Raw genomic sequence first — 12,500 nt, forward strand, 5'->3', positions numbered from 1 at the left:
GTCAGTAGGTGGACAGACAGCCTGCGTTTGAATTTAGCTCTTCTCCAATAATTCAACTGCGGGAAAAAAACTGTGTGTGCAGAAGCACAGAGCAGGACTCAAAAAATAAAGACTAATAATAAGAAATAGTTCTAGGGACATATCAGGACTTCGGTGAAATTACATTTTGGTATTTTAGGACATTCTCAATTCTATAACAAATTAAAAATTAGACCATGTGTGTGTCTGCATTTGTAAAACATACTTTCCTTTGCTAGTTCAGCATCTGCTAATTTGGTAATGCCTGCTCTGAAATTCATATGAATAAACCCAACAGAATTTTGCTCCTTTTGAACTTGTGATGTGAGAGCCTCTATCACTTTTGCAAAATTTTCCATGATTTTAACTTCTGTTTTAAATCACTAGGAAGGAGCATTTTTCAGCCGAATATGCCGTGGTCAATTTAGATAACAATAAGTATCATTAGATGCAATAGGAAGTTTTCTATTTAACTTACATGTCATCAGTGCTCTTTATGGCATCAGCTTTTGCCACAGGTGTAACAGTTGCAGGTTTTTATATCACTTTATAATACAAACATCCTGTAGAGTATGAGAAAATTAATTTTCTGTTTCAAGGAGTCAAAATGAAAGTTTCTAGTGGTTTAGTAAATAGCACTACTGTCCAACATACAGAAACACAAGCTTTGTCAACACGTAATTCAAGACCTCATAAGATAAACAAACTCCCCTGTTATCTTCCTTCTCCTTAATCACAAGGAAAAAAACCCACAAATAATAATCACGATAATCACACATAAGAAAGCAAAACTTCTATTTTTACATCATCAAGATAATCTAAATGCTAGCATCAAATTTTTATTTTTGGAAATACTATTTGTATTTTGTATTAATTAAATGCTAGTAATAAGTGATATACCAAAGAAATAAAACTGCTTTGGAAAAATAATTTTATACATAGTCAACTGAAACAGCTTCTAAGCAATAAATTCCCATAAAACATTTTAAAAAGATTATCTTCGTAGCACTGACTTAATGAATACTCAAAATGCAAGCTCAAATCTACCCTGTAAAGCAATCATGGTTTTTTAGCAACTATTTTGACCTTAGTGACACAAACAATTAATTCTACAAACTTAATATAAAAATAAAATTCTACATCTAATGCAGAATAATCTGTCAATGTATTTAATCAAGGATATGCTTTTTCATGCATTATACATTCCAGTATGAAACACTGATTTTAACATACAAGGAAAAAAATGAAAGTGAAAACGTCAGAAGTATACAAATGTACACGTACAAGACAGAATATTCACCGTAAGACAAAAAAAGCAGAAGAAACAAATCTGAGCAGATTAGAGTTTCCATCATATTTTAATAGTAAAAATCTATATTCACTTTAGTAATATTTATAAATTCATAAATATCGACAGTAAGATAAAAAGTTGCTTACGTTCTAGTCATACATCTTCAAAGCCGACCTAATGACTTGTGACAGCACCCAATCCATTTATCACCAAGTATATATTACAATATATTATAGAATACTGTCATTCTGTCTTGATACATGGATGAGAAATAACTCCCTGATTTAAGTCAAACTTCCCATTTCTATATAAAGATCACAACAACACAGTTCATCAAGCAAATAACAGAACTGTCCAAACTCTAAATAATTGCTTATAAGAACCTAATGAAGTCTAACTTAGCGTATTTACTTTCTATAAATACACCACGTATGTAACTTAACAAATTTAACTTACCCAGTTGCTCTTTGTATATATTCTAAAACTGCTCATGATTAACTTTCCCTGGTAAATATTCGTGCCACTTTAGTGAAAACTTATTTTGTGATTTTACTCATCTGATATACCTATTCTTAAGCATTAGCAACACTTTATGTAGCTGCCCAGTTGAAAGAAATGATTAAAACTAGTGATCATTTATCTTGCTTCCTTTAGAAAAAGCTATAACAAACTTGATTTGTTTATTTGAAGGCCCACAATAAAATGACTCAGGGAAGCCAAAATCAGAATGTTAAACTATGAGATGAGTACGTTATACCTTGCACATATTTAAATAATAAATAATTCTTACGAATAATAACTGCAGGTACAATGGGGTTTGCTCTGTTTTTCTACTTCTCAAAGTTTGTTAGACAAGTTACATATTAAAAATTACATTCTAGAGAGGTACTACTGTGACAATAATAAAACCAGCCATCATTTTCCTCTTAATTCATATTTCAAAAGGCATCTGGTCAAAAACAGGGGGAAAAAAAAAGAAACAGAGTGAGGAAGAAGAACAAAAGTAGCACAAAGCTATGCCCGTTATCTAAAGGACATCCTACTGCATGTTTACTAGTATTTATGTTTCACATCAACATATTTTATAGAAGGATTTATACGCCTAACTCAAGTTGTATTTAAATCCTACAGTGCAGACCCCACCATAAAATGCCTCTTGAGTCCTATTAACTGTACCCATGGTTTTACTTTGACTGTCTGCTTATTTAAGATCTAATCACAGTTTTGAAGAAAAGATTGTCACTTCTAAGCCTGTCCCCTCAGAATCTGTCTGTTATTAGTACTCAACTGGATATTTTCATCTTCAGTTGTAATTCTCTGTGGTCTTTGCAAATGCTATCTACTGGAATCTGTGACTGTATGGACAAATTGGCTACACATGCCTAGGACTATTACTTTGAGAAACATGTAAGTGGCACATTAGTCTGTTGGTATTTTTGTATTTTAAAGTGTTTCACTTAAATTTAGTTTTCTAAAAATTTTCACCAATTAAATACACTCTTTCTCAATAAAAATTTTAAACTGCTGCTATAACCTGAATAAAGACGATGGCATGATTTTCAACAAAAACAGTATTAAATTTTTATATCTATATGTATACACATACAATTTATGAAAATAGTATAAAAACATAAAGTACATATATAGATAATAGTGTATGTATAGAGAGGGGTGCAAACCTGCTAAGAACTTAATGAAGATACTGAAACCTGTATTTCTTCAGACTGTAATACTGTAAGTGCTCAATTGTTAAAACTGAATACACTCAAATTTGAAGCAGGGCACAGATTTAAGCCTTAACAACCTCTCATATTTCAATCTACAACTATTTCATTTCTCCACATTTTCTGTCACCATTTAAAATATTTAACTATAAATGTAGCTAGTGTACACTGCTTAATTCAGCACTAAAAATGATTCAATTTTAAGAGCTATTATGACCTGTTATTTCAGAGGCCCGTACACATGCAATTTATCTATCATGTTAAAACATGTTTCTATAAAACAGCGGGTTTATAATATTCTGTCTTACAGGAGACAACTTTCCTTCCATTAATGCAATACCTGACATTGTAATGAAAAGCCTCAGTATTTAAAATCAAGGCTTTGAACTCCAAAGGTGCTGAGTGGCCTCAGCAGATGAGAGGATGAGTAACTAAAGACTTCAGGAGTTCGAAGCTGGTATTGGGCACTCTGCAGAATCAGATTCCAATTGTTTACAAAACAAACTGTTTGGGCTTCACTGCATTAGTACAATCTGTGTCCCCTGATGGGGGGGCAACTCCTTAGGCAGACAAAGCAGGAGTTATGTTTGCACAGGTTTTAAAAGGAACAGAAATCTTACAGTGACAAAAATTAATGGATTGCATCTCATAATTAGATTGCGTCAGCAGCCAGAGGACAATTTAATTTTACAGTTTTAAACATAGCAGTTCTCCATTAACTTGTTGAGAAGACAAACAGATAAACTTAAAAAAAATGTTTTAAAATTGAGAATGGAAACATACCTATAGAAAAGCTGCTTCTCTCTTTTCCCATATTTTCAAAATCACGCATCCATGTTACACTCACACACACACACGCACATAGGCAGCAACACATTCTCTCTTTTATTTCAGTGCTTCTGAACTAACCAGCATTTTTTATTTACACCTACGACAGCAAAGCATCTTCACTGTGAGAAGTGACTGCTCCCTTCACTAAGGTCCCTTCACTGCCCAGCTCTGACTTTGGCTCAATTCATTGCAAACGAAGCAAAGTCTCAAGTAATGTGGCCCTCTGGTGGAAAGCCCTGCACCATGTCCTGCGCTACCGAATCACACAGTAAACTAACAGTTCCTGAAAACATACACTGCAAGGCTTCAGCACAACTTTTATAAATACACTGCGGGACTTTAATCACCGGGTGAGTGTGGTGGTGTGCAGCCATATCAGCAATATGTTGCCACCACGAGAACGGGACCCTTGCATTTCAACATTAACGTGCACTAAAACAACAACAAATAATGCCCCACACTCTTCAGTTCCACAACACTTCACATTCAGCACACACCGAGGGTGTGCAAAAGGGTGCCCCTCTGAAAACAGCCCTTTTATTTGTTTAAAAACAAACAGGAAACAAAACAAACTTACCTGCTGTTGTTGCAGATGCAGCAGTTCTACTGTGCTTACTTCAGTGCTCGTGTCACCACTTGATCTTCCATCTCTGCTGCCAGCATCTAATTGGCTGCTTAGAGTGCTCATTCCATTTTGATTCATTGAACTGTTGCTTATTGTCTCTGTCGCAGATTCCTGCATCATGACTTAATACCTAAAAGTGATTAAGAAGTATCAATTAACACACGCGTTACACCTTCACACTTCCATTATCAAGATGTCCCTCTCTGCCAATTATACAGACAGCATCTTTAGAAGAAGAAAAAAGCCTCAAGGAGCCGTTTACCAAGAAATGTGATGCAAACTCTGATTTCATGCAGCTACTAATCACCGGAATTATGGTTTCTATAAGCAAGCTTTGTGTGCTTACATTTAACGGCCAAAATAACACACCACGCAAGGAGCATGGTCAATAGCATTTATGAACGACTACATTTTAAAGTCTACCTATAAAACCAGTTTAAGTGAAGGCACGATTTCACACACTGCTCTATATTTCCTATTATCTAGCTTTGACAACCATGGATGACTATACAGCCTTATTTAAAATATTCACTATCTTGATTCTGTCAGAATTTTACAGCATATCTTATGCAAGGCTGTTGTTTAATGATGCACAGCTAATCATACAAAATTAAAATTTTGTAAGGGTGATACAAATCATATGGTATCAACCAATGATAAATAGTATAATGGGCTTCTCCTTTTTTGTGACTAAATAAAATTTTGCCTCGGAGGCATTTTAAGAAAAAGCTCCTGCTGCAAACATGTCAGATATTGCCTATTTTTTTAATCAAACGGCTGATATTCATTTATTTTTCTGACATTTAAAACATTTAATACTGTCCTTCCTGGGAAGTAATTAAGCTTATGCATGAGCAGCAATCAAACTGTTCACTTGAAGATGACTTAAAACTCAATTTTAACATAGGCAAATAAATGAAAGATATAAAATTAATTTTCCAGGCATGTATTAGATATGAAAGCTGGAAATAAAATCTATCAAGAATATCACTAATGATTGTGCTAAAAACAGCATAAATTATGCATATTACCTTCTCTACAGTAATAAATGTTTTATCATTTTCACTGCATAAATATACTGTACTTTCAGGATAGCAATGAGATGTCCTGCCAAGATCAGTTGAAATCGTTGCAGTAAATAAAGAACCAATGTGCCCTTACAAACCAGAATTTCAAGGCGCATTTTGTATCTGTAATACGGAAAGGTCAGTGTCTCTTCTCAGAGCCACCGAAGTCCTCTCCTGCTCTCACAAGGTCAGAATGGACCATACTTTCCTTCATCCTCACTCCTGATGTACTGACAGAGTCCTCACAACAACCTGGCTGAGCTGTGATTTTAAAAGACACCTCTGAAGGGAGAGGGATGTGTAGGCAAACTTAGGAAAGGAAACAAAGCTTGCTGCTTAGCCTAATTATTTTACTTAGCTATTTGTTCCCTTGCAAAGTATGAGCAATTGCCTTTCCCTGGGAAAAAAGAAAAAAAAAAAAAGGACAGGAAAAGGATCATTACAACTTTGACAATGTGCATGGGATATTAATTAAAATGCAGTATGAGTTACCACAAACAAGCACCTACAAGATAAAGTGAAAGTATATATTGTGTGTAGAATGTTAAAATAGCAAAAGATGAGTTATTTAGGATGGTCTGGTCAGAAAAAAAACAGGATGCAAAAAACCTAAACACAAACACAGTTAACATAAAGGAGGGCAGCTGTTATAGCCCAGTAAACAACGGCAGCACCAGATGTGTTTATGAACAAACAGCCCTTCTTAAACACTTATGAACATCAGTGAAGAAAAATAATAGAAATGGAAAATATGATACATGCAGTGATGAATTTTACAAGGCAAAAACAAAGCTAATACTCTTTTCTGAGATTAGGCAGCTAATAAGTATTCAAATTAGGCATAAATTTTACATGTACAATGTTTAAAATATTCAGAGAAAAGGGTCTGATTGCCCTTAGTAGTTATATGAAAATTCTAATGCGGGTATGCCACAACTGTGGAAGCAGACAGCCCTTTCCGATTTTTACAATATTTACTTAGAGTGGAAATTTATTTAAAACACTTCATCAACTGTATCGTTACAAGGATTTGGAAATTTGGGAAACTCAAACATTAATCCTCTTTTAGTCAAACAAAGGTTTAACCAACAGACAGGTTCATCTTACAAATTCGAACATTAGACAATAACAGTGGTACATTTAGCCAAGCGCATTAAAAGGGCAAAGGGGTGTAAATGTTAGATAATCAAAACACTAGAAAACATCCAGAAATTTCATAAATTTCTGACTCTTTCATTACAATTAGCAGAGAAGGGTTAAACATCTTCCAGTTCATATTAACCAAAGGGTTTTATGTCTTGTGGATTTTGTATCCTTGTAAAGCCCCAGAGTGTAGTTCGGGCTCTGCATTTTAAGTTAAAATGTCTGTGAGCCAGCAGAATCTGCTTTAATGTAACATGACCAGTAACTATTCTGGCAATAGAAAACAACAAATCTGACCCAAGAACTGTGTACAGACAGAAGGAAACTATAGAGTAACAATACTAGAAAGAGTAATTTATATCGAAATAAAGCTGAAGAAATACTGAAGTATTTATATGAAGAAAAAAGAATCTCTATAATTCTATGTTAAAAATAAAGTGTGGGGTTTTTTTCTAGTTGTAAAAGGGTATTTTCAAAAACAACACAGAAACTTTGGCTTGAGTGATGTTCTGTGTTGGTTGTGCACAGCCGACCCCCCTCCCCCTGCCAGCAACTAAAAAAGGGCTGCTGGAGAAAGTAAGAGAATAGAATCTTTTTCTTTTCTCTTCTCTTGCATACACACACACATATGTATATATATGAATCTATGCACTCGTGTGTGTACATACTATCAACTCTAAACCCTCGAAACTGAAGTACAGAAAACACCTAAACAAGGATAATTTCTGAAATCTATGTATCAGCATAATTTGAACCTGCAATATCTTACTAAGCAAACTAATGTACTTTTTTTCTTGCTTTTACAACAGTAGTGGAGATTGTTAGCATAATAATCATAAATAAATACAAAGGAAATACGATGGCTGCCAGATACTAAGGCTGAAAGTTTAGGAATTCCAATAGGACAAGAAAAAATATATAGGTCCCTGTTTACATACATTTATACACATTCATACTTTCTAATCCTTCTCTTTTTCTCTTGCTGTCACACTTGCTGTCAGTCATGAGCGTGCCTACACAGGCACACATGCACCCACATTCACAGACACATTCAGCAGCACCTACTTCTGTGATTCCGTAACTCTGGGTGCCAAAGGTGAGATATAAGCTCTGCTACCTGGTATTTTGAACAAAAGTACGGGGAAAATATTTGCTGTTCTGTGCACGAGAGAGTGAAATTTAGATTATTTTAGCGCGTGGTTGCACAGCAGGTTGAATGTCTGATACTGCCTGGGTAGCCATGCTATCACCCATACAAAAAAAAAAATACTCCTCCTGTGAAGTTAGAAGCTACATTTTTACTTTTCTCTTCTGAAGTGAACTGTACATTTTTTGTGTGCGCGTGTGCACGCACGTGCACACATGTATGTTTTAAGCCAGCAAGTCACTGTACAGATACTTATTCTCTACACCACTTCCCTTTTGAAACATTAAACTGACACTGGAACTGACTGCACAAGATTGCATTTTCTCTTCCTAAACAACTTGAATTGAAAGGTTACTTAGTGTAACAATATTTACTTGCAGAATTGTGTTGTTACCAAGGGTATAATGGATGGTGGCTATGCAGGTTTACGCAAGAATGAGTGAAGCATGAGGCATTAGCCATGTGTTTGACATGTTTCAAATTGCTATAATCCAGCATTAAACACACCCAGCAATTCATGCCATTTCTTGCAGCCATAATCTTGAATAAAGCGTGCACAACCACTTATTATATAAATTAGTATATGACTCCCTGTTATAGTCACAACAGTGCTTTTGTGTTTATTTTGCATCAAGACGGGGTCTTTTATTTGTACAAATAGCAGGATAGCGCGCCGTAGCGCAATTAGACCTCCTCACTTTATGATAGGGTGTATGGCACGCCAGGCTCGCGGGCTCTGCCGGGCCCTGCCAGGCCCAGGCCGTGCAGGCGGCCCGTGCCCGACGCGCAGGGCTCCGCTCCCGCCGCCCCGGGCCCCGCCCGCGCCGCCGCCCGGCGGGAGCGGGAGCGGGAGCGGGAGCGGGAGCGGGAGCGGGAGCGGGAGCGGGAGCGGGAGCGGGAGCGGGAGCGGGAGCAGCTGCGCAGCGCCCGAGCCGCCGCCAGGGGGCGGCGAGGGGTCGGCAGCGGCCCCGCCCCGCGCCCGCAGCCCCGGCCCTCGACGGCGCCGTCCCACGTGCCGGGACAGACGAGAAGATGAGACCCAGGGCAGGGCCGTCCTGGCCCCCCGAGGGGCACCGTCTTTGCACTGTGACAGAGCCGAGGGCTAGAGATTTGAAGCCTACAACTGCCAGCACAGACCACCACCACGGCAACACCCCCAGACGCGTAACCTTGTGCTGGCATCGACGTGCCCATGTTGGTTGATCCATAGACAAGACAGAGCCACAGCACACGCTGCTCAGTACCACAAACGTGCGATTCCCCAAACGGCCATGCAATTGCCTCACTTCCCTTCTTAAGACACAGCCTAACCTACAGCCTTTTCAAACTGGCCTGTGATGTAAAAGCAGAGGTGAGGAGCTAGTCTTAAATAATAGTAACTTTTGTGCTCTGCTGGAATTAATTCATCATTGACACAAGGCACAATGCATCTGAAGTCTTGCTGGTATGCTAAAAGTCTTTAATACTTAAGTTTGCTTAATAAATCAAAATGCCAAATATGAAGGACATAGCTGAATATGTGAGAACAAAAAATTGGGAAAGCTAAGAGAATATTTGTAAAGCTTTGGGTTTTTTCCCACTTTATCTAAAACATTTAGCTTTCAAATCTTGAGTTAAGCAGAAACATAAATCACTGCATATTTTAAATATACACATAAATTATGATTAATAATAATATAAAATATATTCTATATAGATATAAAATATAAATAAATATAATTATGTTTAAAACACTAATTAGGTCAAACGCTACTGAAATACCATAAAATAAAGTATCTATATTAGTAGATGTAAAATAAAGTATTTATATTAGTAGATTTAATACATTACTATGTACTCAAGTTTTCCCTGTAAAAATGTAAAGTATGCTCAAACACCTTGTGCTGGAAGGTCTTTCAGGAAAACGGAGCTTCCAGTTGTGCATTACAGGACATATCTTAGCTTAATCAGAAAGAATACGTATCATCTGCATCAGTGAGGAAAGTCAGCATCTTTCGTGAGAAAAAATAGAATTTTCATGGTAAAAAAAATCATCTGTTAAAAGCCATATAATCATTTTACTATTTAGAATATTCTCACTAGTGAAGATGGTAGTCGTGAGTAAAGTAACAGTTGAAAAATGGATAAAAAAGGCAACAATGGGACAATAGAGTCTCGATCATGACACAGACAGCACTGATATTCTGGAGAATTCAAGCTGTAATAAGAAACTTTTAAGTGGACGCTCATATGGTGGGCCTCTGAAGGCCATTTTTGAACAGAGATTTCCAATAAAACTGACAACTGGATTTTTGAAAATTACCACAGATGAGATTTATTTACTTGGGACAAGAACCAGCAGTTCAGCATCCCTCCTATCTTCACCCACACACAGTGCCAGGTAAACAAAACATGCATCCTTCCTGCAGCGTTACCTTAACAGGTGCACTCAGCTGGCATGAGAAGGCATTAGGAAATCACTTGATTTGTGCTAAACTGCAACTGAAAAAACAAGCATTGACTAAAATATTTATCTCTACTATAAGCCACAGTTTTTCCCACTGTCTGTGTACTATGGTTTATCTATCAGATGTTTAAATGAACATCCTTTTAACTGACTGGCACCAACAGTCAGATAAAGGTATTGAAGGTAGAATATCACATTCAATCTTAACTAAAAGCTATCTTGCATTTTAGAGGCTGTATCTTTTCTTTTCACGCCATCTCAATTCTTCTGGACTAATAAAAAAAGTAGGTCAGTTTGGGGCACAATAATTTATCTGCTTTTTAAAATTCAGGAGTATATTGTCACACTCGTCTGATTTTTGAACAACAGTTAGTTCACATCCTAAAACAGCAAGGAAGGTCTAATTAATTTCCACCTGCTATTTATTTTCACTTGTTAGAAAAATAATCCCTATGAAGGCTAGTGTTATCTATACGAGTAGCCTGTACAGTATTGTAAGATCCGTACCTTACACACAGGATAGTGGCAAAAGCCTGTAGAGTGCATTACCTACAGCCCACGCAGAAATGAGCTGCCAATTTTAGGATAAGATTCTTACTTGAGCAACAACAGCTTGGGAAACCCCACCTTGGAAAGCACACTCCTCTCACTCCCTTTCTCCCTCTATCTTTCCAAGTCCTAAGAAAAAAAAAAAAAAGAAAAAAAAAAGAAAAAGACAGCTCTCCAAGCTCCTGAGAGTAGGGAGACTTTATTACAGTCAATGGAGAATTTAGTAGTGAGAAAGCATCAGTGCAGTAGGAAATAATTAGAACTGTGAGAGCTAGGGAAGACCTGCCTAGCAGGCAAATTCCCTTAAAAAAAAAAAAAGCTTCTTCCGAGGTCTGTAGGGCTTACAAACTGCAAACCCAGGGCCAATTTTTTATACTTTTTCTGTGAGGAGCTTGCAACAACCATCATTGATAATTCCCCTCCCCTGATCTTTGAATATTATGATAGTACCTTCTTTCATAAGACAGTACTTGTTTAACCCTCACAATTACTTGACTTGTCATCTGGGCTCCTGCTCATTCCCCCTTTCCCTTCAGTATCCCTTGAGGGTTTTTTTTCCCCTGTCCATAAACTAATTTTCAAAAAAATGTCCATAAACTAATTAATCCTTTCTACAGTTTTCAGCATTTTCTACTTGCAAGGTTATCTTTTTTTGGTGCAGAATATGTCTTCAGTTCTTCTCACCAGATCCACCCTTGCCTTCCCACTGGATGGCCCATAGGAAAGGTGGTACGTCAAAAGAAATTTATTTTATGGGAACCAAGTTACCAAAAGGTCAAATAAGCCTCAAAGAGGACTAAAATGGAAAATGTGTATTTCTAAGATGAGCCCTCAAAAGCTCAAACACTCGCTTTCAAAACCCTCGTCAGCATCTGATTGAATCTGTAGCTTTCATTGACTACAAATGGGCAAATCACAAATTTTCTTCTACATACACAGTAATGTCTGAAAAGCCACATGACTAACATTTGCTGCTTCAAAGTTTTGATCTTCCAAATTTTCTGCATATAAGTTTCCTAAATTAGCTTACAGCCACATGCTGATAAAACTTAGCATTTACTAAAATCATATCCAACAAAATATTGAAGTAAAATAGATGGTACCAGGTAGATGTAACCACACACTTAGCAAACAAGAGCAGTGCCAAACTGCATCTCTTCTTCTGGACTGCTGATATACTCAAAATGCTGGCCAGAAACATATATGCTCTAAATAACAGGTCAAAACCACCTGTAATAGCAAATACTTTTTTCAAACAATTCCAACTTTTATCAGATATTTTAAAGGAATAATTTATCACCATGAAACCCTTGTCCAAAACCTTAAGCTCAGCTCTGTTCTTGTAAATTTAACCAAGGCCAATACAGTTCAGAAAGGCACATCAAAAGCGCTGCCAACCACTGGCGAAAATATAAGGTTTACTATCTTTTTATGGACTAGACACATATAGGCATGTTTTAAATACAAGCTGATTTCTGCAGCTAAATAGTTATGTTACATGACTTAGATGAACTGAATGTAGACATAGGCAGAAAATATGTAATAAGCAGACATAAGAAGAAAAACATCTAAAGTAATTAAAATAAAATTCTGGAGGGACAAAAAGAGTTTGGAGGACTTATCTTAAAACATCCTTCCCTGTTTCTTTTTACAGGGTGT

The 12,500-nt window shown here is 36.8% G+C and overlaps 1 protein-coding gene across 7 annotated transcripts in view; it reads right to left on the reverse strand.

Moving 5' to 3' along the window:
- FOXP2 (forkhead box P2) overlaps positions 1-12,500 on the reverse strand; it is a 411,711-nt gene that overhangs the window by 181,358 nt on the left and 217,853 nt on the right. For all 7 annotated transcript variants that reach the window (XM_017817863.1, XM_017817866.1, XM_017817865.1 and 4 more), the window contains one exon: positions 4,442-4,619. In XM_017817863.1, the coding sequence (XP_017673352.1) occupies positions 4,442-4,609 (168 nt within the window). In that variant the 5' untranslated portion in view covers positions 4,610-4,619. The remainder of the gene's footprint in view (positions 1-4,441; positions 4,620-12,500) is intronic.

Source organism: Lepidothrix coronata, unplaced genomic scaffold (assembly GCF_001604755.1).
Source record: "Lepidothrix coronata isolate B3197 unplaced genomic scaffold, Lepidothrix_coronata-1.0 Scaffold63, whole genome shotgun sequence".
Classification (NCBI taxonomy): Eukaryota; Metazoa; Chordata; class Aves; order Passeriformes; family Pipridae; genus Lepidothrix; species Lepidothrix coronata.